The sequence below is a fragment of the Anguilla rostrata genome, chromosome 11, assembly GCF_018555375.3.
Source record: "Anguilla rostrata isolate EN2019 chromosome 11, ASM1855537v3, whole genome shotgun sequence".
In the NCBI taxonomy this organism is placed as follows: domain Eukaryota; kingdom Metazoa; phylum Chordata; class Actinopteri; order Anguilliformes; family Anguillidae; genus Anguilla; species Anguilla rostrata.
This window is the reverse complement of record NC_057943.1, coordinates 11,577,125-11,602,866: the sequence shown is the minus strand read 5'-3', so window position 1 is coordinate 11,602,866 and position 25,742 is coordinate 11,577,125. Positions and strand designations below refer to the sequence as shown.

The following is a 25,742-nucleotide window of genomic DNA, read 5'->3' as shown; positions in this document are numbered from 1 at the left end:
GATGGTGTCTACCATCAACTGTGGGGAAAAAACATTCAGTGAACAATTCAAATAATGGCACCACCCACAAAATACCTCCACCAACACTATTGTGTTTGTGCAAGCATTGTATGTATATATGTATGTACGGTATGTATGTATAGTGTATAACTGTCTAATTCTCATGTAGTTGCTATATGATAAATCCTGCATATGACAAACATGAATATCTTGGAAATTAAGACCGGTAGATGTCCGTACACTTAACCTCAGAAAATTCATGATTCAGTACTTTAGAATCTGGGCATTTAATTATGAAAAATACAAAGTTTTTTAATGGACACAAAAACATACAATTCAACAAGAAATCAAAAGAGTAAACAAAAATTACAGTCAATAAAAAAAATCACAGGTTATTTTTCATACCTTCTGCTGCCTCTTTGGCATAGAGCCAAATCAGCATGATTGTAGTGTTGCAAAAACCTCATATCAGTAACCTTTATTTAGCAGTTGGATACTGCTGGTCCAAGTATACATCCTATCTCCCTAGTAATACAGGCACAGTACACATAAAACTGGAAAAGAACAAACCATAATATTCTGAGTATTGTAGTTTATACATTTTAATAAAACACATTGCTCTACATAACACCCTTTGTGGGGAAAGAGGTCGAAGCTACATTATGCAGCTGTTTGTGCTACAGATATGAAGTCATGAGAAACGATTACTATTCCGACCAGGAATCGGTAGTAGTGGATATGACCGTTTGCCCTCGTTACTCCCCAGCTGCTTTCTAGTTACTCGTTCCCCTGTGACATGGGTTAGCACTAGCTACCCTGTGCTATTCTGTGGGTACACGTCCGCTACAAAGGTGGGGGTATGGGTGGCACAGTTAAGATGTGAGACCATTGTGCAATTGGCAGTTCCAAATAGGATAAAAGGATGGGGAGGGGGTGATGGTCTCACACTAAAATTCTGATAAAACCCAAATGCTATGCTGCAAACGTGGTACTTTGTGAACATTTATACATGTACGCTAGGACAACTAAAACACCCTCGCATAAATGGAAGAAATGTTCAAGGCAAGAAGCTATGGTTAGCTACTTTAGCTAGAAAGCCAACCAGCATCTCGTAATGTGCTTTTAAATTTTTTATAACTAACCTTTGAACTTGGTACCATGTAACAGCAGCTCTTCAACAGTTAGGTTAGGCCAAGTCATTTTCTCCACTGGGGGGGGCTTTCCAAACAAACTTGTAATCTAGTATTCCTTCCTATTTACCAGGGCCTCTACCACTGCATTAAAAGTATCTTTTTGCCAGCAAAAAGACCTTGGAATGCTAACCACCACCACATTTACTGCATAACACACCGACACTTGTGGACTGCACCCAAGCACGGTGACTGACAAAATTGCTGATTCAGTTTCCAGGAGCCGATCAGGAAGGAATAATGAGATTTGTCCATTTTGGCTAAATTTTTTAAATACACCAAAAGAATAATAAAATTTAAAAAAACCAAGACAAAATACAACTCCTGCAATCAACTAGGTTGGCCTTCCCGTGTTTCTCGTTAGCCCTTCTGTACTGGCTGAGACTGGCACAACACTACAGCATCAATTCAAATAAGAACAGTGCTAAGAAAAGATAACATGCCGGCACATTCAAAATATCTTGTACCTGTCCAAGATGCGTTCTGTACCTTTGTAGTCAATATGATTAAATTTTTTTTAAATTTCATGCTACATGATTTCACCATTTTGTCACTTGGAGCTTCAGCAACTTTTGTGTGCACTGTTACAGAAACATCCAGGCCTGCCCTTTAGTTTGGACTGTAAAAAAACAGGATGTGTAAAATTGGATCCTGTTTCAAGGACTTTTTTGTCCGCACAGCTGGTAATGCATCCTCATGGAAAAATTTAACATTTAATAAAATACTATTGTTCATTAAAATGAAAATGTCCCTGCAAAAAAAAAAGACTTAAAAGGGCTCTGTAAATCCAAACCACAGCCACATTTAGTGCACAGTACAACTACACTGTGGACCTCCATTATTATTGCTAACAACATTATTATTTTTCACCTTTCTCAGACCAAACGGGACAGTAAAATGGCTTACTGTGACTGATGTGTTTGGGTGACAGTTGTCCTTGTGTCTTGACTTAATGACATATTTAACTGTAAGGAAACTAGCTGAGAAGTTCATTTTTAATTTTTCGGAAATAATGTGGCTGTGTGAATGGGTTACAGAGATCACGATTAGAAAGCTGATCAGGATACAAAAATATGTGGCCTAAAGTTTTTGTTTTACAAACCCGCCTGCTTAAAGCCGTTAATGCTATATACAACATCTGTGAAAGGCGTTCACTCAGTTCAGATCATAATTTACATGAACATTTTTTCTGACACCGTATGTGCAACATACAAGAAGGGATGAGTATACGCCATTTTTGTTACACATGTCCATATAATACATTATAGGCCCTACACGTTTATACAATTTAAGTCAGGCCGCAGTAATAAAACGGCAACAACTTGCGCACAAAAAAGCACAATAAAGGTTAACATTGTACGACAGCGTTTCTTGCCAGCTATGGCGTAAAGCAAGTAAAATTAAAAATAAAATTCCCAAAAAAAGTACCATGGTACCAGTGGTCTGGGGGGGGGGGGGGGGGGGGCGAAAGACCGTTTAGAGCACAGGTCTTTTTTTAAAGTGCTTCAGTCAAACAGTTCTGCACACTTGCTTTGTACCACAGGGATTGTCACTGTTACACACTAGTAGCAGGAGGTACGTAAGTACAAGTGACATGCCTTTCTTTTTACTGCCAGAGTAAAAGTTCCTGTTCTTGCTCTTAAGAAAACACAGACGCAAGCAGTATATCCAATTACAAACATTTGCACTTCCTACTTTTCTTTGCTTTGGCTTTTATCACGATGAACGAATCAGAGCCTTCTGTATTATTCAGGGCCCTTAGCACTCTGGGTATTAATAGTGCACGTCTAGACTGACGACGAGTGTCATACCGGGTCAACTTCAGACGCTCACCGCCTTTAGGTCCCAGCAGATTAGCAGTGCGACCAGAACTGCTGCGACAAAAAAAAAAAATGCTATGGACAAAAGCACTATTCATCCACTCAGCACGTCTTAAAGAGACAGAGGTGGCGCACGGCCCCTGAACGAAACGGACCCTGAGCAATGTAGGACAGTGGGGGAAAAGTGATGTACCGTAACTGGGCCTAAGATCGGCTGTAGTGGTTTCCGTGTGGGAACAGTCTTCTTCTCTGGCCCACAAACTTGGCTCCCAACTAAGTTCCTCAAACACAGGATTGTCTTGCAATATTTCCAAAGCGGTTAAGTTCATTTTTAAGTAGTTTGTCATGCAACTTTGTGGTGAGTCCCCAGGTTAGTCCAAGAGGATACCCTTGTAGGGTAGAAACTGGCAAGCAAAAGGATAAATAAAAGAAGATTGGCCAATCTCAGGGGGTCGCGTGGCAACAGCAGCAGTAAATTAATATTTACTCCGAGAAAATAGCCCCTTGATGCGAAAGACAATTAGGACACAGTAGGACCCCTTAAACCTCATCGATGCCCAAACCGAGGTTCTCTTCTGGGTCGTGGTGAGGACAGGTGGAGGCCATGGGGGAGGTAACGTTCAGGTAGCCAATTTCGGAAGGCTGGGGCGGTGGCAGAGGGGAGGACGTCTTCGTGCCTTCTGTGGAGCCTCCCACTTTTACCCTGCGGATGGCATCCAGAAGGCCCAGCGTGTCGCACACCCCTGACATCATACTGCGGATGAAACAGGCCATTTATACAGTGGACAGAAAAATAAATACATTTTGCACATTGAAATACAAGTATCATACTCCTCGTATTGACAATGTCTGGACATTGGAGTGGCTCGATGGCATGCGCATGGCCTAAGGGGGAACCAGGGAGAAAGGGATGCTTTACCTTGAATTGGACGTTTGTAGAAGGCTATCATTGAGAAGACACTCAGAAGGAAATACTTTCTTCAGATCCTAATAGAAAAGACAAAGGTCAAGGGAAACGTATAGACACCACAAATAGGGGGACTATAGTCCCATACAGGCCTATCGTAAAGTAATATTCCAAAAATTAAGGAGGGTGTGACAATTTTTGGTGCTGCCGGACATAAAATAGATGAGTTTCACCTGCCACGTGTTATTTTTGGTTTATATAATAGGAAAAGGTCAAAGTTAAGGAAAACTACAGAAGACAATACAGTACAGTATAAATAGTATGAATCAAAATTTTTTAATTGAATGTGGAAATGAAGCCATGTAAGAGATTCCATTGGGGGGAGAAAAGTGGAACAAGTGTTCTTGTATACACAATGGCACCTTTACGTACCTCCATGTTGCAGACGGACTGGACCTTCCTCAGAGCACGCTCCAGAGCTCCCACCTGACTGGACAGCTGCAGCGTCTTCTCCTCCAGGTACCTGTTCTCCTCCTCCAGAAACTTCACCCTGGGGGAAAACAGGCACAGCACTGCTGATGTCCTTAGAACTTACTTTACTTGATGCTCCCTTCTTGGTGTGACCCAGGGGAGGGAGGGGGAGGTGAGGGGTGCTCCCTTCTTGGTGTGACCCAGGGGAGGAAGGGGGAGGTGAGGGGTGCTCCCTTCTTGGTGTGACCCAGGGGAGGGAGGGGGAGGTGAGGGGTGCTCCCTTCTTGGTGTGACCCAGGGAGGGAGGGGAGGTGAGGGGTGCTCCCTTCTTGGTGTGACCCAGGGAGGGAGGGGAGGTGAGGGGTGCTCCCTTCTTGGTGTGACCCAGGGAGGGAGGGGAGGTGAGGGATGCTCCCTTCTTGGTGTGACCAGGGAGGGAGGGGGAGGTGAGGGGTGCTCCCTTCTTGGTGTGACCGGGGGGAGGTGAGGGGTGCTCCCTGCTCAGTGTGACTCAGGGGAGGAAGGGGGAGGTGAGGGGTGCTCCGTGCTCAGTGTGACTCGGGGGGGGGAGGGAGGGGGGGTGAGGGGTGCGCTGGTACCTGTGCTGGACGGTGGATGCTGTGCTCTGGCTGCTGCTCCCCATCTCCTCGGCCTCGTTCAGCCTCCTCAGCAGGTCACGCTGTTCAAGGAGCAGCTTCTCGTTCTCCTCCATCACCCTCTTAATCCAGTCCCGCTCCTGCTCACCCCCCCGAAAACACAGTTACTGAGAACACGGCTTTAAATGGCATTTTAAAAAACGGAAATTCCTTCAGCACCGTCTCCTCGGTTGCCCCCGGTAACGACACGGCCTCGCCCTCACCTTCTCGGACAGGCTGGTCGCGAGGGCCAGGTCGTTCTCCAGCTTCTGGATTCTTCCGTCCCTTTGCGCCGTCTCCTTCAGGAAGATCTGTTTGGCCTTGCGCAGCTTCATCCTGTGGTGCGCCTGCTTCTCGTTGTACTTCCTGTGGGATCGCGGGGAGGAAAGGGCCATGACTGACAGAGCGAGCAGCAGGGAACAGTTACAGATGGGTAAGTGCCTTTCTGTTTATTTCAGTCACAGCGAGACTGCGAGAAAGTCACTGCATGTGTCAGAGAGAAGTGTGTGTGTGAAAGATGCCGCTCCCAGTGTGTGTATGTGTGTGTGTGTGTGTGTGTGAGAGAGACTGCTCCCAGTGCGTGTGTGTGCGCGCGCGGGTGTGTGAGAGACCGCTCCCAGTGCGCGTGTGTGCGCGCGGGTGCATGTGAGAGATACCACTGCCTGTGCATGCGTGTGTGTGATTACCTGATTTGTGTGTCCAGCTGTTGAATGACCTGCTGCAGCTCCTCCTGCAGCCTCTCGGACTCCTGCTGACTGGATGCCAGCTGCCCCTGCATGTCCTTGCAGGCCTGCGAGCTGAGCTGCTGCTGCGTGGTGTAGAACAGAGAGGCTGGCGCTACACCCACATGCACTACATCTCCCACAATGCCCACTCTTTTATTTAAAAACCGGCAGGTAAAGGAATGGCTGAATAAGATGGCCATTTACTGGAGTTTGGCATAAACCCACCTGCACTAGAGACCCAAAATACTAGTTAGCCAGGACCTTTCTGTAACCATCCATGGTCTCTGTGGAGTTCAGCAGCACTGCCCACTCTGACACGCCCTTTTCTGCCTGCCCTGCACAGAGGCCGACGCCCGTGGCGTTTAAGGAGGCCGCGGTACGCACCTCCTCCGCGGCTCTGCTGCGCTCGCTCTCCCGCACCTCCAGCCGCGTCTCCAGCTCCTGCAGGCGGTGGCCGAGCTCGCCGTTGGCGCGGTTCAGCGCCGCCTCTTTGGAGCGCAGCGAGCGCACCTGCTGCTGCAGCTCCGCCTCTCTCTGCTCCAGCAGCTTCCTGTGGGGGACACCGCGAGGAGGAGAGCGCGCGAGCCCTGCCGTGAGCTCGTATCGCCACGGCAACAACAGCAGCGGCCGTGCGCCTATGCAAGGAGCGCCAACTGTAATTATCCTGGCTATTTGCCTATTGGGCGTGAAGGTTGTTTGGGAGTCACGTGGAAGTGCCTGCCAAATGTGAAAAGTGCAGCCCCGCCCACACGGTGGAATGAGCCACTCACGTTCATCAGAACGGCAGTCAGCTGACCATTCCTTCAGCACACTCTGGAAAAACCGATCTGTTAAAGCTGCATCTTGGAATGCTTCAGCCCGGATGACTCAGTTAGGATTTGTCTGAGCGTCAGCCAGCAGTGCGATTTGTGGGTGATGTTTTTGAATTCCCATCACTGGTTTGTTTTTAGCCTGTTCCCATCCCCACAGCCCTTGTGCAAGACTGGGACTTTCAAACAACACAACTTTCATTCTGCTGTGCTGCAGCGAGTTATGCATGTACGGTACATCCAGCCCTACTGTGCTCACCGATTCAGTAAGCCTGAGTGTAAATGTACAGGATGGCCGTGGGGGGGGGGGGGGGGGGGTCGGCTACCTCTGGAGCTGCTCGTCCTGCAGCTGAGCTCTCAGGACGGACAGGCTGTCAGACAGCTCCCTCGTGTCCCTCTCCAGCTTGGTGGTCTCGCTGGCCCGCGCCTCCTCCAGGCGCAGCTGGTGGAGAGTGTTCTTCAGCTGCAGCTGCAGCTCCAGCACCTGTAGGGGGCGCGCAGGAGACTCGTCACATTCGTCCGCAGGGGGACAGGACTCCTTCGCCGATATCCCCCGTTTTTGGGCACGTGATGCACTGCAGACTCGAAAGGTTCGGCTGACACGGACACCCCGCTAACAGACCTTCTTGTCGGCGGCGATGAGGCGGGTCCGCTCGGCGCTCAGCTCGTCCTGCAGGCCGCTGGAGGCGTGGCGGCTCTGGCTGCTCCGCCCCAGCTCCAGCTCCAGCTCCCGCCCCCTCTGCTGCAGCCGCTCCAGCTCCGCCCTCTGCCCCGCCCCCGTCTGCTCCAGCTGGCTGACCTTGGCCTGGGCCTGCTTCAGCTCGGCGCACACCTGCACGGAGCGCCGGGGGGCCTGCTGTCATACGGTCTGCCTACCCGCAGGGCTCACGGGCCGATTCGCTTTAGGTCAGAGCTGCCCGCCCCTGCTCCTGGAGATCCCATGTCCTGTAGGTTCTCACTCCAGCCCTGATAAAGCTCATCCTCATTCAGCAGCTAGAGATCTCGCTGAGCTGCTAATTGGCAGAGTCAGGTGTGACAAATTTGGGCTGGAGTGAACTAGTGTAGTCTCAGAGAGTCAGCACTGGCAGCTGTTATGGAGGTGGCAATCCATTCATAAGGCTGTGTGCGTTCCCCATTACCAGCTCACTAGCTAATTGGCTCTATACACCAAATTCAATTGAAGTTATTCAACCATAGATTAGGCCACAATAAAACATTTAACATAGGGGCACAAAAATGGTTATCAGCTGCCATTCATGAGCTTATCAATAAATTAGGCTGAAGCCTCGGCACTAAATGTGCGCGTAAGCGTACGGAATGGAGAGGGGCTCAGAAGACGAGCGGTGCTGGCTCACCTTCATCTTCTCCTGCTCCAGGAGGGCGTTGTGTCTCTTCAGATCCAGGCTCCTCTCCCTCTCGTAGCGCAGCTCGCGCTCGGCTGAGCTGAACAGGCTCTGCGTCCGCTGCAGGTCCTGTCGGAGCTGCTTGCACTCCTCCCCCTTCTGCTGCTGCAGTGCATCCTGGGACTGCGGGGAAGACGCTTCGTCAGCTGCTGACGTTCCCTTCGTTATGTACCGCAGGGTGAGCAGGTATGTTAACACTTGATTTTATTTTATTTTTTTGCTAACAAAAGTGGAGGGTTATCTGAGGCTGCAGTGAGTCACTTTACTGGGGACTACGCCTTTAGTTATGCATGGGGTGGGACTCACCTTTATTCAGGACTGTTCCAGTAGTGTTGCCAGGGTGGGGGGGACTCACCTTTATTCGGGCCTGCGCCTCACTGATCTGGGCTTGCAGGGCCAGCTGGTGCTGACTGGCCAGCTGCCGCTCTTCCTCCAGGGTGGAGTGCAGCTGAGTCATCTCCATCTTCAGAGACGCCAGCTTGGAGCATCATGGGAAGGGGGGGGGAGCATGAGAACACAAAAGCATAAAAACATGCCACGCAGCACATCTGGGTTTGTCATTTGGCCTACTGAATTGCTTACTTCTCTATGTGAGTTTGTGTGGAGAAATTTCTGACACAAAATGGCTGCCTTGCATCACCCTGGTGGGTGCTGCACATACATGGTAGTTGAGGGGTATTTTTTTCTTCAGTGTTAAGCGCTTTGAGATTATGAAATGTACTACATCAGTGTAAACATTTATTCTTATTGCCGTCATTATTAATACTTTGTGCTTGCAACAGCATTTTTATTATTACTGTACCATTTATCATTCTGTCAAGCTTAAGACTCCCTGAGGGCCTCTGATTCTACAACACAACCTGGAAATCTAATCAAAGCACTGACTGTGTGGAAAAAAAACACATTACAACATCAGTGTGAACTGTACCTCTAGCTAATTTCCACCTCAGCCCCCCTTCCTCTGCTGACAGAATTCAACCATTAAAACATCTTCTGAGATCCACTTTCAGTCCCTGTTAAAAAAAGTAACCACCTCAATCAAATCTCACCCTTAAGACTGCTTTTACTGAGCCTGAAGAGATTCACTGCCTGTGACTTCATAACTTTCATATCCATCGCCTTTTTCCCTTTACCGCACTGGTTGTGTGTCTGGAGAAGCAGCTATCGGGGGCAGGACTGCAGCTGAATAGCCTGCACTCCACTTCCAGCCCTCTACAGGCCACAGGGTCTACAGGAGAGCTAATGGGGCACCTCCCTCAAGGCACCTCCCTCACCACAGCCACTAACCTGCGGGTGCTGGTGCACTGTTTGTTGGGAAATCTAGGAAACTTGAATCCACCCTCCCCCCAACAAGATACGGCCAGTGCTGTGGACTCCCTGTTGTAACCGGATAATGAAATAGCTGAGCTGCTTTAATCTGCTGCGTCTAGGTTTTCAGGCCCAGTCTGCAATGAGCGTCTCCACAGACTGAACCCTACAATACGCCACCCTGTCCTGTAAGCGGACTGTGGACGATACAGGACGCCAGACGCCAGTGGCCCACCTGGCTGAGCCCGCCGTCCCGGGGGCTGTGCTGGAGAGGGGGGCTGAGCTGGGGGTCGGGGTCACGGGGAGGCCCGCGTCCCTCCGGCGTGGAGGCCTGCTGCTGCTCCCTGGCCCGCTGCAGCTCCCGGTTCAGCTGCTCCCTCTCCCCCTGCAGCCTCCGCTTCTCCTGCGCCTCCTCACCCACCCGCCTCTGCAGCTCTGCAGCACGGCCCTGCTCCTCCTGCAGCTCCGCCCTGACACCATGCGCATGTAAGTATGCACGCACACACAAACACACACACACACATACATATACACACGTACACACACACACGCGTACATACATATAAATACACACACATACGCACACATACATACATACATACATACATACGCACGCATGCACACATACATACACACACGCCATCCATCAGTTTATGAAACAAAAACATTTCGCCTCTACCCCATGTTTTTTATGTTCTCCCAGTTTGCAGGGTTCAGTCCATATCCAGACTCCCTTCTCAGTGCAGGATTGCCTACAGTCACTTTTGGGAGGGTGCGGACGTGTTCTCCTAGGCACCGCCTACTCTGCCACCCGTGGCTTTTCACTCTGCGGTCCACCAATGACCTGCAGCCGCTGAGTCACTCCCACAGACCACACCACTAAATTACAGCTTCCGTTTATACAAACCATGAATGGCAAATATGTAAACAAGCTGGGCAGGCAACGCTAAACGGCTGTTACTGCCTTATCGCCCCCTTGTGGTAAAATGAGATGCTGCTGTTCACTGCAGGAGAACTGTCAGTGAGTCAGTGAAACAGCCCTTTCTGAAGTGGGTGACAGCTGTCGTGTGCAGGCGGGCTAGTATGGTTGGCAGAATGTTCGTCTCTTGTTCGAAAAAGGGTCGTTTCAAACAAAGAGTTTGATTATGGTTTGAGTATACTGGTGCCTTAAGGTACTCCAAATTTCTGCCAAAAAATCATCTATACAAGTAGTCCTGCATAAACACGGCTAAATGTGTTCATTATCACGTAACTGAAGGACCTGGTGTTCTGTGCTTGTTTTTTTGGGGCCGGGGGTGACTGATCTGAGAAGCAAGCGGGCGAGTAGACCCACGAGGGGAGAGCGCACACAGGAAGCTGCCCACCTGAGCGTGCTGCGCTCCCTCTCCAGACCGGACGCCTCTGACCGGAGCCGTCCCACCTGGGCGCTGAGCTCCGACACCTGGCTCCGGCTCTCCCTCAGCTCCTCCTGGGCCCGCCGGTACGCCGAGGTCCGGAGGTCCAGCTCGCTCTGGAGCCGGTTCTGAGCCCGCTCCAGCTGGGACACCTGCCGTGAGACGGGAGAGAGAGAGTGGGGCCCGGCAGGTGAGTGTCTCTTCACCTGTGTCACAGAATAACATTACAGTGGAAGAGCGGAGAAACCACGTTAAAGACAACAGCAGAAAAAAACACAAATAATACGATCCCCACGGCTGCAAAGTTTAATTAACTTTCAAAGGAATGGGCTACGTTCTATATTCTACCCGACTGGGTGGATGAAAATTCTCTCAAGTAATGTAACAATATTAGATTACTTAATATACGTGTATACCACAGGGGGCATATATTAAATGCCATGCCTTAGTTCTGGCATAATAAATACCTCAGTCACTCTAGGCAGGAGAGATCACTGGAAATCTGAATGCTTACAGCGAAATCATCTCAGCAATTTGCTGATAAACTTTAAGTACCGTTGAGCAAAAAACATTAAAACATTAAGCAATAAAGACCTGTTTATACATCTGTTATTGAACTTATGTACAGTAAATTAATTACAGTAAATGTAATGTAAATTATTATGTACAGGTTATGAATTATTAATGTATATTATTATAGAAGGTATACAATTAACTTCAATAATAGTTAATGTGTCTCCACTAGGGGGCAGTGTACAGTCTTCTTGTCCACAGCTGTAGGCACTGAGGCCATGATCCCTGTATTTGTTCAGAGTAATGAGGGTTTAAAGGTAAACAACACTGAAAAAAGAAAAAAACCATGAAGATTCCAGAGTATGCTAAATCAATTTAATCTCTCATCTGTTTCCTGTTTCAACATCACTTTTTTTTAACATTTGCGTCTTAAGGCTAAGGCTGTTGATTATAAACAGTGCATTATGGGATCTTGAGCTCAGAAGTCTCCCTTTTAGAAGGGGCATTTGTTCCTGGAGAGTGGCTTCAACAGCCACAGATTTTAAACCGAGACATCCTATTGAACACAACACATTAATGCAATTTAGTTACCATGAAAACCAAACCACACTCCTCCTGAAAAAGACCTAGAAATCCCATAGTGCATCACTCATAGATGAGCCATACATCAGTCCCAATAAGCAAATAAGCTCCAATGGCACTATATTATTGGGGGGAAAAAATGACCTTTTCTTGCAAGATGTCCTTTTCACCCTTCAGTTGTGTGAGGCTGGTGCTCGAGGCCTTCCCCTGCTGGGAATCCAGCTGTAAGGTCTGAAGCTCCGCCCGCAGTTTCTTCCGTTCCTTCTGCTCCCGGTGCAGCTCCTAAAGGTAAAACCAGCAAAGGAGACCATATGCACCTGTGTGCATTCTGCCCAGCGTCCATCACTGAGGAACACTCTACAGGAGTGACATTTCAGTGGATCTCTACATTAGTGCTACTTCAGTGCATCTCTACAGCAGTGACACTTCCATGAAGCGCACCTCTTTCTCCTTCTTCAGAGCGGCCTGGGCTGCGGTCAGATCCACCTCCAGCTGCTTCCTCCACTCCTTCTCCTCGGTCAGACGGCCCTCCAGGAGCGCCACCCTCTCCTGGCTGCTGGTCCTTAGCTGTGAGCAGGTGAGAAAAGCACAGAATCCAGGCTGGACCACAGGAGCCATTACCCCCACCAGAAACATTCACAAATAACGTCACATTTAATCAACTGTTTTGGCACCGAACATACAGCCCACTGGGCCTATGTAGCCATTAAATTTTCCTGTTGCTGGTGTGGCTGTGGGGAAAAACAGACATGAGTGAAGGGGCCTTACCTGCTGGAGGTAGACCTCGGACTCTTTACTTAGGTCTCCACCCTTCCACGCAGGCTCCTGGGAGCTCAGCTTGGTCACCTCTGCCTCCAGGTGCTTTATCTGTAAGCAGACAGGTGTAGAACATGCACTTAAAACAGGCCAGGGGGCCCATGATGCAGCATAGGCTTCAGCTGAAAGTGTGAAAGGGAAAATAAGCTACAGAGCCGGGTTTCAGTCAGGTGAAACGTACTGGATAAGCAATTAAGGCTAGCTAATACTGGCCAGCGGACGGGCGTCGGAGTTTAGCCCCACCTTCCTCTGCAGCCCCTCCACCTCGCAGTCGTGGCGCTCGCGCTCCGCCTTGCTGGCGTTCTGGGCCTCGCCCAGCAGGGACTCCAGCTCCTCGTTTCTCTCCACCAGCTCCTCCTGCTCCTCCTGCTGCCTCTGCAGCCTCCTCTGCAGCTCCCGCAGACGGCACTCCTTGTCCTGCGACTCCAGCCGGCACCTGGGGGGGCAGTGCTGCACCTAGAACTTGTTCCTTAGCAGAACCCCCCCCCACCCCCACCCCAAAAACTCCACTACCCTTATAGCTTTTGGCTGCCTTCGCTAGCAAAACACACAAGTACATCTATGTCACAAGTGTAAATGCAGCAGATGACTATTAGCTATATCACCTGTTGGCACATACACCTGGTGTTTTTGGATGAAGATTAGACGTATTTGTACCTCTTATGAATCCGGTCTTGGTCCCCAGCTGCCGAGGTGGTCAGAGGTAGGCCATCTTTACCCGCAACCTGACAGATGGAGAGGTATCAACACTACTGTAATAGGTAAGAACACCCCACACACTTTCTCCCTATTTCTAAGTCCGCTGTGTGGAATGACCAGTTGTGCCACTGGAGTCGCCACGGTCCCACTCTGACGCCCCAGCCCTCAAAGCAATAACTGTTTTCCACAAGACAGGCCACAGAGTACTACAGGAGACCTGGCACCGTTTGGAACAGAGGCTTCTCTCTCAGTGATGACAAATAATAGCCTTTGGTCTCCGCTATGACCCAAGGGACACAGGGGGCCTAAAATCCACCCTTCCCTGGAGGGACAAAACCAATGGTGTCATGCCACTGAGAGCTCCAAGTCATAGTTGGCTAATAGCATAGCCCTAGCCAAAACCTGTGAGCTCTGGGGTATTGGGCTAGCCCAGGGCTGCCCAACCCTGTTCCTGGAGATCTACTGTCCTGTGGGTTTTCACTCCAACCCTAAGGAAGCACACCTCATTCAACAGCTAGAGACCCCATTGAGCTGCTAATTAGTACAACCAGGTGTGCCCAATTAGGGTGGAAATGAAAACAAACCTACGGGATGGTAGATCTTCAGGAACAGAGCTGGGTAGCCCTGGGCTAGACTTATGCTCATGGTACACTTACCAATATAGTCATTAAAGGAGACTATTATCTGTTTATAATCTGCTCTTAAAATCCAAGGACAATATTCTTCAAACTGCAAACCTATGCACAAACTCAGGAGTTGTTTTTCACCTGTTCCAGGTGAGAACTTCCCTGCTCCTTATTTGAATCAGTCTTCATATTCTCCACCTGAAACATAAGAAAAGCAACAATTAAATAATCATCATCATTCCATCATACTTTTTAAAATGCACTAAAGTTTGTATTTAAAACACATGAAGGTGGAGATAGGTGCAGGGGTGGAGCTAAAGGGCTATAACAGGGAAAGCTTTCCCAGGCACTAGCGGGTCCAGGGGGCGCCTGAGATGTGTGTATGCGAGCGTGTGTGTATGTCTACGCTTATGCGGGGGGAACTACTGGGGACGGATATAATTTCTATATCCGTCCCCAATAGCTGTACACAATACACTTGCAGGCACCAAGGATAACAGCAATGGTGCAAGCACGTACTGCATGAGAAACCACGGTGCCAAAAGGACAGCTTCGCCCTCTAAAGCCTGCGACCTGAGCAATTTGGGCAAAAACTAATCTAAGGGGAGCTCTACCGCTAGCAACAGAGTCTTCCTCTCAGCGTCCAGGGTTCGAACTCTGTCCCTCAGGGCCCGGATTTCCTGGTCCAGCCTCGCGTTGAGCTCCCTGGCCCGCTGCAGCTCAGTGGCATCTGGGGCGGGGGTGGAACAGCGCTATTTCACTTTACACACATCGCAGTTCCATACTGACATAAATAACTGCCATTCAGACAGTAACACTGGGACAAAGCCAGGCTTGGAGACCGCTGTGGCTCACCACACTCCTTCAGCCTGTCTACTTCCTGTCTGAGCTGCTCCACTTCCTGGCCAGCTCTCTCCAGCTCTGGTTCTGAGGGGGGAGACAGAGGGGGGAGAGAATGAGGGAGAGAAAGAGACACACAGATCATCCGATTACAGTTAACAGGGGCCCTAAGTCAACCTACTCAATCTACATACTGTACTTTAAGTTTTAAAAATTATAAAAATGAACCAGTGAATTTGCAGAATATGTACTAAATAAACTGATGTTATCTTGCTCAGAGGAACCACCACCGCTCCCATCTGGGAGACAAATCTGGTACCAAGGCCTCTGGCCCTCACCCCATTTCCAACACACCACGCTGCCAGCACACCCCCTGCCCCTATGGGGCCTCAGGGAGGGGCTCTGGCTTTAGGGCCTGCTCACCACAGACACTCTGCGTCTTCCGGGCGGAGTCCAGCTCGTCGGTCAGACGGCGGATCTCCTCGTGGGCCATGGTGAGCCGCCGGGACGCCTCGTCCAGGTCCCTCTCCATGCGCTGCCTCTCCAGACGCTCCCCTGACAGCTCCTCGCTGTGGACCTGCGGAGGACGGGGCAGAGGAGAGGGGTGAGGGATTCGGACCGTCCCCTGACCCTGAAGAGGAGCAGGGTGAGGGTTTTGGTCCATTCCCAGACCCTGCAGAGGGGTGAGGGCATCGGTCTGTCCCGTGACCCTGCTGTCCCTCTGGCAGGGGTGAGGAGCTGGAGTGAGCAAGCCCCTAAAAAAAAAGCACCGTCGACTGAATGGGTGCCCACTGTAAACCCAAACCTGTGCCCCAGGGCAAGTTCAGCAGCGCTGCCACCACCACAACGGAAATCATGCATTTCTGAACAGCCACTTTAAAAAAACAAAAAGGAAACGCTTGAAAACGTTTGACAGCTCATCAGAAAATGAACTCCCCACTGTAAGGAGAGCACCTTGTGTCTTGTGAGCATCTTGGAGCTTTTACACTAAGCCGCGTGAGCTTTATAACCAAAGCAGATCCCCGAAGCGTGCTGACAGACAGTCTGGTGTATGGGAATTTTGCAGTGCTGCACAAGTGAGACCAATTCACCTATCCCCTGTCCCAGGGGTGCGAGTTTGCTCTCTGGGACAGGGCGGCGCTTGGATCAATCGACCCTCCCACCCAATGGCCTGCTCTTGCATACAGAATGGGGATGAGAGGACGGTTAATGGAGCGGGAGTTAGGGAACATGCAAGGTCCTGCCCTCGTCATGCTGGGGTCAGGGGGGCGGCTGCTACACGATGCGGTTAGTACGGCTCAGGAACGAGGGCGTGGCGGTAGGCATGGCAACCTCAAGTCCACTGCCGCCCACGCCCCGCGCGCAGGGTGTTAATCGGACGTCTCGTAGGCGCGAGGTTGGAACGTACGGAAGAGGCGGTTTTGGCGCCCTGCTCGGCCTTGCACACTCTGAAGAGCTTCTTCCAGGGGCTTTGGGCTGCGGACTGCTGGTCCTTGCGAAGACACAACGGACAGACACACAAGTGAGCTCTGGGAAACTGTGGCATTCTGGGAAACTGTGGCAGGGACACACGCACACTGTTGCCCGTGCAACCGGGAAATTAAACCAGCCGGGGCCGCGGGGAACCGCAAGGCTGGAGGAGAAAGATCCTGTTGTCCATTTTCAGGCGCAGAAGACACAAAGATGCCCTTTTATCATTCATAAAAACAGCGACGCAGCTCATGACACGCCCACTCACGGGCACAAACACGTGTCATCTACCAAATCTGACACCATGGTTTTGTGGTAACAGCCGTGTACGCTCGAATCAGATTTTTCCAAAGATTTTTCCATGACATCTTAAAAGACAAGGGTTTTAAAGATTAACTTTATTGCTATAATTTATCATTCTTTACATGTGTGATGTTAAAAAATGTGAAAAGTTTCATATCTGGGTTGGTTCCAGTTTTAGTAAATTCCAAGTAATAAAACCAATGACGTGAAAAGAACAATAAAGCTCAATATGTCAGACCTGTAGAAATGGGATAGATAGAACCCTGTAATCCTGGACTCCAAAAAGCAGCTGGCAGGTGCTTTTGACAGTGACTACCGGTCAACAGGGTCTCAGGGCATAACGTATAAGAAAGAAAGCAAATGCCAGTAAACTCGCATCACAGCATCTTATCGTTAATCACAAAAATGTAGTGAGTGAACAAATACAATGGACATATTACATCCCCTGTAAAAAAAAAAAAAAAAAAATTACCCTAAAGGTGTGTTTATATTTGGTCGTTTCTGTAGATTCTGTTCACGTTTTACAGATATTTAACCACTCTGCATGAATTTTCCATCTATTTCCAGAATGAAAGAAATGTGAAACTAAATTCACATTTTTGTTCAAGGCCAGCTGGAGCCCTGGGAGGTGAGCCTGGTACCGAATCAACCAGCGTTCCAGCAGAGAGCCTCCTCACCTTGTTCATGCTCTCCTTGGTGCGCTGCATGCAGAGAGCCTCCTCACCTTGTTCATGCTCTCCTTGGTGCGCTGCATGGTCTCCCTCTGCTGCCGCAGCTCCTCCTCCATCGTACGGCGGATGTGATCCAGCTCCTCCTGACAGGAGTAAAGCACAGAGGGGTCACGGGTGAGACCGGGGTTCAGGCAGCAGGCTGGGACTCGCGTGGGATTCTGCACAATGATTACAGCACACAAGGGTCACATGCAAGCTAAACAAACATGCAGTGTAGCCTGTGGAGCAAAGCAGAGATAAAATCAGGGCTTCAGCCTTGTCAGCCTCACACAGGCTCTGGCTGATATATTTGAGGTTGAGTGTGCTGTACCTGCAGGTGTACCTGTCAGGCTCTGGCTGATATATTTGGGGTTGAGTGTTCTGTACCTGCAGGTGTACCTGTCAGGCTCTGGCTGATATATTTGGGGTTGAGTGTTCTGTACCTGCAGGTGTACCTGTCAGGCTCTGGCTGATATATTTGGGGTTGAGTGTTCTGTACCTGCAGGTGTACCTGTCAGGCTCTGGCTGATATATTTGAGATTGAGTGTTCTGTACCTGCAGGTGTACCTGTCAGGCTCTGGCTGATATATTTGGGGTTGAGTGTTCTGTACCTGCAGGTGTACCTGTCAGGCTCTGGCTGATATATTTGGGGTTGAGTGTTCTGTACCTGCAGGTGTACCTGTCAGGCTCTGGCTGATATATTTGGGGTTGAGTGTTCTGTACCTGCAGGTGTACCTGTCAGGCTCTGGCTGATATATTTGAGGTTGAGTGTTCTGTACCTGCAGGTGTACCTGTCAGGCTCTGGCTGATATATTTGGGGTTGAGTGTTCTGTACCTGCAGGTGTACCTGTCAGGCTCTGGCTGATATATTTGGGGCTGAGTGTTCTGTACCTGCAGGTGTACCTGTCAGGCTCTGGCTGATATATTTGGGGCTGAGTGTTCTGTACCTGCAGGTGTACCTCTCTCAGGCTGCCTGTCAAGCTCTGGGTGTCCACCTTCCTCTCTGCGGCCTCCAGTCTCTCCAGCAGCGTGGCCCTCTCCACCAGCAGGTAGGCCACCTGCTCACTGGGGCTGCTCTGGCTGATGTCCGCCAGGCCCTCCTGGTCCAACATCTCCACCACTTCCTTCAGCTGGGCGTCTGTGTGCGAGAGACAGCGGTGTCTAACTCCCCACTGCCCTGGATAGCGCTGGGCTGGGACACTCAGATTCAGCCCACACCGAGCAGGCAGGACCCGGCTCCGCCCCTCTGCCTGCCCCGCCCCCGGAGGCCCACCTTGCTGGATCTTCATCTGCTGCAGCTCGGCCCGCAGCTGCTCGTTCTCCCGCTCGTACTCCGCCGTCAGCGACTCGCGGTCCTCCAGCAGGTTGCGGATGTGCTCCACGTAGTTCTCCACCTGCGAGCGGGATCACGGACGGGCGTGAGCGCCGCGTTCCTGCAGCCACGCCCCCCCTCCCCCTGTCTGCGGCCCGATCGGCTGGTGCCCGTGTGGCCCTGCTCCAGGAGCGGCGGCCCCGTGGGGGCGTGCGCGTCGTCTCCCTTTCCACACGCGCGTTTGCCCCATCGAAAAACAAAAACGGCCCACAGGAACCCGAGACTCAAGTGACGACGCTGAACCAGCCACTGGCACCAAGCGGCCGACAGCCTATTCGAAAGCATAAATAAATAAAAACAGCGTGGTCCCTGGGGAGGGATGAGCAGGGGTCGGAAGGGTGTGGCGATGGAGGAACACCGCCGCTCCCGCGTTTGGCGGTGTGGAGGGAGACGATGCCTCGCGCTTCGTCGGCCAGTCTTTCGGCGCGACCCGCCGACCGTCCGCACGCTCACCTCTTTCATCTCGGCGGCCTGCTGCGTGCGCAGCGTCTGGAGGTCCTGCGTGGCCGACGCCAGGCTGCCCTCGCAGCGGCGCAGCAGGCGCCACAGGTGGCGCTGGCGCTCGTCCGGCGAGGCCGTGGGGGGGAGCCCGTCCTCCCGCAGACGCTGGCCCATCTCCTCCAGCTCCAGCTCCTCCTGCAATGACATCAGCGCCGGCTAAAGCTACCCCTCATACGCGACCGCTGGCTTCACAACCAGGTCAGGAATGTCACACGCACGCAGATCACCCTGTCCTGACCAGGAAAACATTACTAGTCTGACTGTACAGTAACCACCCTGTATAATAAGTGTAGAACACACCATCCTGAACATGGCTGCACACAATCTACAGCAAACAACTATTTTTATAAAACAAGTGTACACTTGTGAAAATTCTGCTCACGGTCAAGCCTCGGAACGTGTCCACAGTGATGTCAGCGCACCACAGACTGTGGTACGTACAAAGAGCAAAATCAAGTCATTACAATTATCAGAAACTTACAGAAGTAACCTTCTGCATCCCCTTCTGCTTGCAGGATGCAAAAAGATGACTGCAGGGCAAAGCTTTGGAACAGGTCTGTTTTCTTTTGTTAATTGCACTTTGCACCAATAGAGCCCCCAGGCTCCAAATCAGATGTTACTGAGTTTCCATGAGAACTTGCATTAAGCTCCCCATCAAACTGTGAGTAGGGCCAGCATGGACTTGTCCAAAAATATCTCACAACAATGCTGATGTTATCTCAAAATTTGCCATTAAACACAGCTTGTCAATATATGTGAACATATTAATAAATAGGCTAAAAGAGGCATTTGTATAAACACATTACTTACAGCGAATAATATAATTGTGCATGCATAAAATGCATTTTGATTACATTTTAGAAGGAAAACAAAGCTAAAGCTGTCAGTCCACCTGCCAAGCCAGGCCACTCTAAGCCATGTGAAATGTGATATCCACACTGACACTTGCGAAAGACGAGAAGCTCACGGACGCCTAGTTAAACATCACACTTGATAGGCAGTTCTATACAATACAGGCCCAGAAACACAAAACTCCCTGACACGCGACAATTACTCTCATAGCACTGTTGAACACGCTGAGGTAAACTGTATCACGAGCATATTAAGTAAAGGAAAAAAACTAAACTTTCTAGAGAGATGCATGCCAGATTTTAAAGTAGACAACATTCCATGAACATTTTACATTCTACAAAGAATGAACTGGGCTCATCGTGACACCCATTTAATTTCAACATCACTTGGTAGAACACATGTTCCTGTTGATGTGTGGTGCTTGCACACAAAGCGGGTACAAGTAGCATGTTACAGACGCGTTAGATCTGGAATACAACTGCATCCGAGCAGTGCACTTGAGCAAAACAAAAGTGCTCCCTGACTGTACCAGACTGTTGTGGGCAGCTGTTCTTGTTCGCCAAACTGTTGTGTGGTAGTATCCATTTCGACTGCGCCAATCATTTACAGCAGCTGACATACCGAGCAAGCTTGAACTGCACAAAAATGTTTTTAAGACTTGCTTGAGCATTTTTCTAACGTTATTCCCGTTCACATTACAAAGCAGTGATCAAATGATCAGTCACTCGTACCTTGTCGGTTAGCTATTTGTCCTGGTAACAGTGTGGAATCACGGGAAGAATCTAGCTGGGTTACAAATATCTAACAGTACAGTTCGTGTTGCTCTGGTAGTCTGACTTTGTACAATTGATTGTTCTGCCCGCAAAACATAGTTTATTGAAGTGTGTATGAAAGGTGATCAAAGGATGTGTGCAAGCCATTCATATATGTATCCACAGCCACAGGAGTCGAGTGATTGACACCAGCATCAGCAGTGATATAAAGCCAGGGAAAAGTTTCTAATATAGATCGCACAATGTTCCAATTCAGCTATACAGAGTTACACTGTGCAGTAACTTCAACTTTTAAAAAATGTTATTACCTCTTGGTGATGCATGTCCCTCTTCTCGTTTCCTGATGTCTGGAGAAGACTTCGAATTGCATTGAAATCTGTTGTTTCAAAAGTTCTCTTGGGCGATACAATTCATGTTGCGTGGCACAGACAAAACAATGTTTCTTTTTTTTTTTGGGTGTTACTGAAGTTAGGAAAATCTTGAAGTTATTTTGTTTAATTGATTCGCCGTACATCCAGTGTTAAACGCTGTCAGAAAATACGCGTCTTTCGCTAATGTAACTCTTAGAATCCCCAAGCAATGCGGAGATTTGTCAGTATTGTCAGACCGCCAACATTATAATGGAAATTATTTTAAGAACTTGTTGCTTCTCTGAACGCTGACATGCCTGCGATCGGACCAGTGTCGATCCTCCCCGAACCTATATCCAAAAAAGGAAAACTTTCCATTCTCCCATATAATCATATACAAAGTGTTAGTCGTGAAGTCCTACCTATTTTGATAATGATACTTTGTTCGCAGTACCGTAAAAAGTGCGACGTAGCCTAACGACATTAAACTTGAGGGGCAAACATTTTTGGGATAAATTCTGCTCCCCTCAAAATGTCCGACAAAGAACCAAGCCCGTTAACCGCAAGTGAAAGAGATTAAAGGTATTTGGACGTTGCAAAATTGGGACTGGTAAAGCTAGCTGCCTAGCTAGGAGGACAGAATCCAATATTTTCAGTCAACATCAGCTACTTCAGGTATAGCTAACGTTAGCTAGCTACCCAATTATTTATCCCATGGAAAGCAAGGCTTACTGCTAGGTTGCTAGCGAACCAGTGACCTGCAACGTCGTTCGAGAATGGTGCAATGGTCTGTGCTGAGCTGGTTAGGTATAGCTACTTCAGCTAGAATTTAAGTCTACATCTTGAATGCGTTTGGCCAGGATTTAACTGACTTATCTACTGCATGGGCACTACTTGGGCAACATTTTTGCAAGTAGCCAACTAGCAAGTCATATTTAAGCTAGCACTAACTATTAACATGCTTAAGAGCTTTCATAGACCTATTCCTATTGTGCGAAATAGCTATTTTCAAATAGAGTCCAGTGGCACATGTTCACCTTGGTTAGATCATAGCTGGCTAGGCTAACTACCTAGACCCGAAACATTATGAAGGATCACTAGGATCAAGCTGGCCTGTGCTGGGTCTAAGTTTGTGGGTGGGTAAGAGACATAACTTAGTCCTTATTTCAGTCAGCTATCAAAAGCTTCCCGGAGTGCATTCAAAATCACTGAACCTACCAGCCCATTATAGCTACTATAATTACTTTAGCTAGATACAGCTTTCCTGATAACGTTACCTAATGTTAGTTATCTTGCTGATGGCCAGCTAGCGCGAGGCTGAAGCTGGCTTTAGTCTGCAGGCTAAGTCGCTCACAGCTAAGCAAAAAGTCAGTAATATTTCAGCCCGTCTCTCTTTCGTGCAAATGTACAAAACAAGCTACGAAACAGATGCTAGCGAATTAGTGTGAGTAAGTTGGATAGCATTAGCTAGTTAACGTTACCCGCTTTCACGCATCGGCGCCTGTTATTAATATTACCCGCAGATACATTTGCAACAGCCTGATCCGACAGGCGCAGATCTAAACTTGCATGCTGAGGCACTAGGCAACCTTGGCAACGGAATAAACCACTTACCTTTCCTTTCGAAGGGGGAAGTGTTGAAGAAATGGGAAGTACCATTACCAAAAAAAAAATTTTGTATTTAGTATATTGTAGACTACCGAACTAGCCAGTATGTGACTATTTTTGTCAACAGCAAAAATCCACCAATTAGTCTTTTACTTACTTTATCCGAAATAATTGAACATGTATCCTATATAGTTAATAATAATAATACTAATAATACGAATACTACTACTACTACTACTACTACTAATAATAATAATAATAATAATAATAATAATAATAATAATAATTATTATTATTATTATTATGACAATTATTTGCATTTATGTAGTGCTTTATACTCAAAGTGCTTTATAGCAATGAAGGGGAAACTCACCTTAATCACCACCACCAATGTTTAGCACCTGCCAGGGTGATGTGTGTCAGCCATTTTTCACACAGCTGAGGTGGAGAGGGGGAGAGAAGGTTTTTAGCCAATTAAACAGGGGGATGATTAGGTGGCAGGTAGAGAGAGCCAGGTTGGGAATTTAATCAGGACACCAGGGAATCCTCTTCTCTTTGTGATGAGTGTCATGGGATCTTTAATAACCTCAGTGTGTCAGGCCTTTTGTTAAACATCTCATCCTAAAGTCCATCTCCTACAGCACAGTGTCCCTCTCACTGCATTGGGGTTTATTTGACCAGAGGAAAGGTCACACCCCTACTGTCCCATCAGCACCACTTTCAGCAGCAGCTTAGTTTTCCCAGGTCTCTCATCCATCAAACAAGTCCTGGGTCCAAATCATTAGTACTCACATATTTTCATTTGAAAATGCAAGTTTCTATATTGCTGTTGTAATTGAAATAATACCTATTTGTATCAGATCCAATCTTGTTTTGTTGTTATAGTATCTTGTTTTCTTGGAGTGCAAACCTATCAATGTGTACTTGCCTAGAAAAAAAAGTGCCCCCTGAGGAATATCCAGCTCAGGGACAATGATATGTTTATGCGCATTATACTGCTACTACAGCTTTAATGCTACAACTGGCATATCTGTACTTGGTTCAAGTGATTCATAGTCACAACATGTTCATCAAACATCTACTGCAGAAATTGCCCAACAGAGGGTGACAAATCACCAATTCACAGAGGAACAATCTGTGAAGCATCCCTTCCTGAAACGTACCCTATGATTTCTGCTGTAACTGGTGTTTTGAAAGCCTGTGTGAGGCTTGGGAGGTAAAGTACTTTATCAGTTACCTATACCAAACAAGACTATCTGTATTCAAGACTGCATGCTCAGTTAAAAAGGTATTACTAGTGTGTTACTAGCCACTTTGCTGTTATGCTCATTACATTTTGGCTGTACATGCATCTCTCTAGTGACTTACGCAGTTGCATTTGTACATACAAATCATTTTCAGCAGGATATTTTACTGAGACAATTTAGGTTAGCTACCTTGCTATAGGGTGCAACAGCAATGCATCAGCTAGACATTAAATTGACAATCTTGTGTTACAAACCCAGTTTTCTAACCACTATACTACACTTACCCCTGCTTTATACAAAGATGGACAGGGACTATTGTGATTCTTTACTGTCACATCTTTCAGTGGTTTTGGGTGGCAGTGTAGCATAATGATAATGGATCTGCACCTGCAACTCCAAGGTTGTAGGCTTAATTCCAAAGTGGGACTCTAGTGCTGTACCAGTCAGAATACTTGACCTGATAGGCAAGAGCTTTGAATGAGAGCTGTGTAAACTGCTCTGTTAAAGAGCATCTGCTAAATGCTGCTATTGTTGTTGTTGTTGTTGTTGTTGTTGTTGTTGCTGTTTATTTTTTAGACGTGTATTCTGCGCACAATTTTTAAGACTGATAATTTTTTGAAAATATTGAGAGGCTTTCTTGTTTGTGTAAATTTTAGATGTGTAAAGTATAATAAAGTATAACCCCAAAGTATAATCCCAAAATATCTGGAAAAGACAATCTGCTAAATACAATTATTATTATTGTTATTATTCTTTTATTTTTTATTTTCTTGTTGTTGTCATTGTTGTTGCTGTCATTGTTGTTGTTGTTGCTATTGTTGTCATCTTTATTGTTTGTTTTTAAGGCACTCATAATTCTTAATGTTGTGTAAATAAATGTCATAATGCTTAAACACATAATGTTTACGCTGCACACAATTTTTTCCTCATGATTCAGGTGTTGCAGAATATTGAGAGGCTTTCTTGTTCGTGTAAACTGAAGATGTAGTAAAGTTTAATTCCAAATTCATGGATCTCGTACATTTCGTAAAGAGAAGCTCTTGGTCTCCGCTCATTGTGGGTGGCATGGTCATGAAGGCTAATGAGAAATAATGTGATCTCTAACGAGCAGTAATTTGATGAATTTGAAATTATTTTCAACAGCGGGCGGTAGCAGCCTGACTGCACAGATATTATCTTCCTGTTCACTATCTCATAATGCTCTCTATGTACTTATTTGAGACCTAGAGGCACAGAGCATGCTTTTTTTGGTATGGGGCCGTTTATTTGCGCTCGCCCAATGGCTTTTTAAATATGCTACTTACAAACCCAAGTAAAAATAAACATGTTAAGCATAATATTTATCTTCATTAACTATTTCGGGTGTCCAGATTCCGCCTGCTGTTCTGAGCCAGTGGCACCTTGCATGTTCAACATATAGGTGCAGTATTGAATTAATTGATATTAAGCATGTTCAGAATGAATGTCCAATAAATTTCTGACCTTTATTGGGCCAGAGGAATGTCTGAAAAATGTACAGGGCAATGAAAGAATCTGTAGAAAGCATCCCTAGTGTAGAATGGTTACCACCTGACACGTTACACATCAATATAATATGAAAAAATACACTGGCTCAGTCATGCAAATTGTGCTAATAAACTGTCAATAAGTATTTTCCTTTTTATCTTTCCTCTTTCATTTATTTGTCTTTTTGCTTCATTAGCCCTTTGTCTGAGATCACAAATTATGACTATAATGTTCTTAACTGAACATTCTAATGCTGATGTAACAATCACTACTGGTAATAGAAAGTGAACACTGACTTAGAATTTAGATTCC

At 47.8% G+C, this 25,742-nt stretch overlaps 1 protein-coding gene across 7 annotated transcripts; it reads right to left on the bottom strand.

Moving 5' to 3' along the window:
• Positions 1–271: 271 nt before the first annotated feature.
• Positions 272–22,654, bottom strand: ccdc30 (coiled-coil domain containing 30). Of its 7 annotated transcripts, none has more exons than XM_064297892.1 (28): positions 21,028–22,654; positions 19,047–19,229; positions 18,495–18,615; positions 18,169–18,359; positions 17,236–17,325; positions 16,147–16,230; positions 15,162–15,315; positions 14,754–14,825; positions 14,513–14,628; positions 14,040–14,096; positions 13,231–13,298; positions 12,817–13,009; positions 12,526–12,624; positions 12,199–12,324; positions 11,902–12,039; positions 10,633–10,814; positions 9,504–9,738; positions 8,316–8,438; positions 7,913–8,083; positions 7,180–7,389; positions 6,884–7,041; positions 6,133–6,298; positions 5,710–5,831; positions 5,248–5,389; positions 4,988–5,124; positions 4,350–4,467; positions 3,930–3,997; positions 272–3,764 (listed from the first exon to the last, which is right to left on the bottom strand). In XM_064297892.1, the coding sequence occupies exons 1-28, from the start codon at positions 21,040–21,042 to the stop codon at positions 3,551–3,553; spliced, it is 3,753 nt and encodes a 1,250-aa protein (XP_064153962.1). In that variant the 5' UTR covers positions 21,043–22,654; the 3' UTR covers positions 272–3,550. The 7 variants fall into 7 exon arrangements, with proteins under 7 accessions (XP_064153962.1, XP_064153963.1, XP_064153964.1 ...); XM_064297893.1 differs by having other exon boundaries at positions 5,710–5,828; XM_064297894.1 differs by having other exon boundaries at positions 18,181–18,359.
• Between the last annotated feature and the right edge of the window lie 3,088 nt (positions 22,655–25,742).

Bases quoted from the DNA above. Each gene is read 5' to 3' on its own strand.
- ccdc30 (XM_064297892.1), bottom strand. The intron at 8,439-9,503 runs GTGGGCCACTGG...TGATGCTCCAAG, and splicing joins GGGACGGCGGGCTCAGCCAG to CTGGCGTCTCTGAAGATGGA. The intron at 4,468-4,987 runs GTACCAGCGCAC...GTTTTCCCCCAG, and splicing joins GCATCCACCGTCCAGCACAG to GGTGAAGTTTCTGGAGGAGG.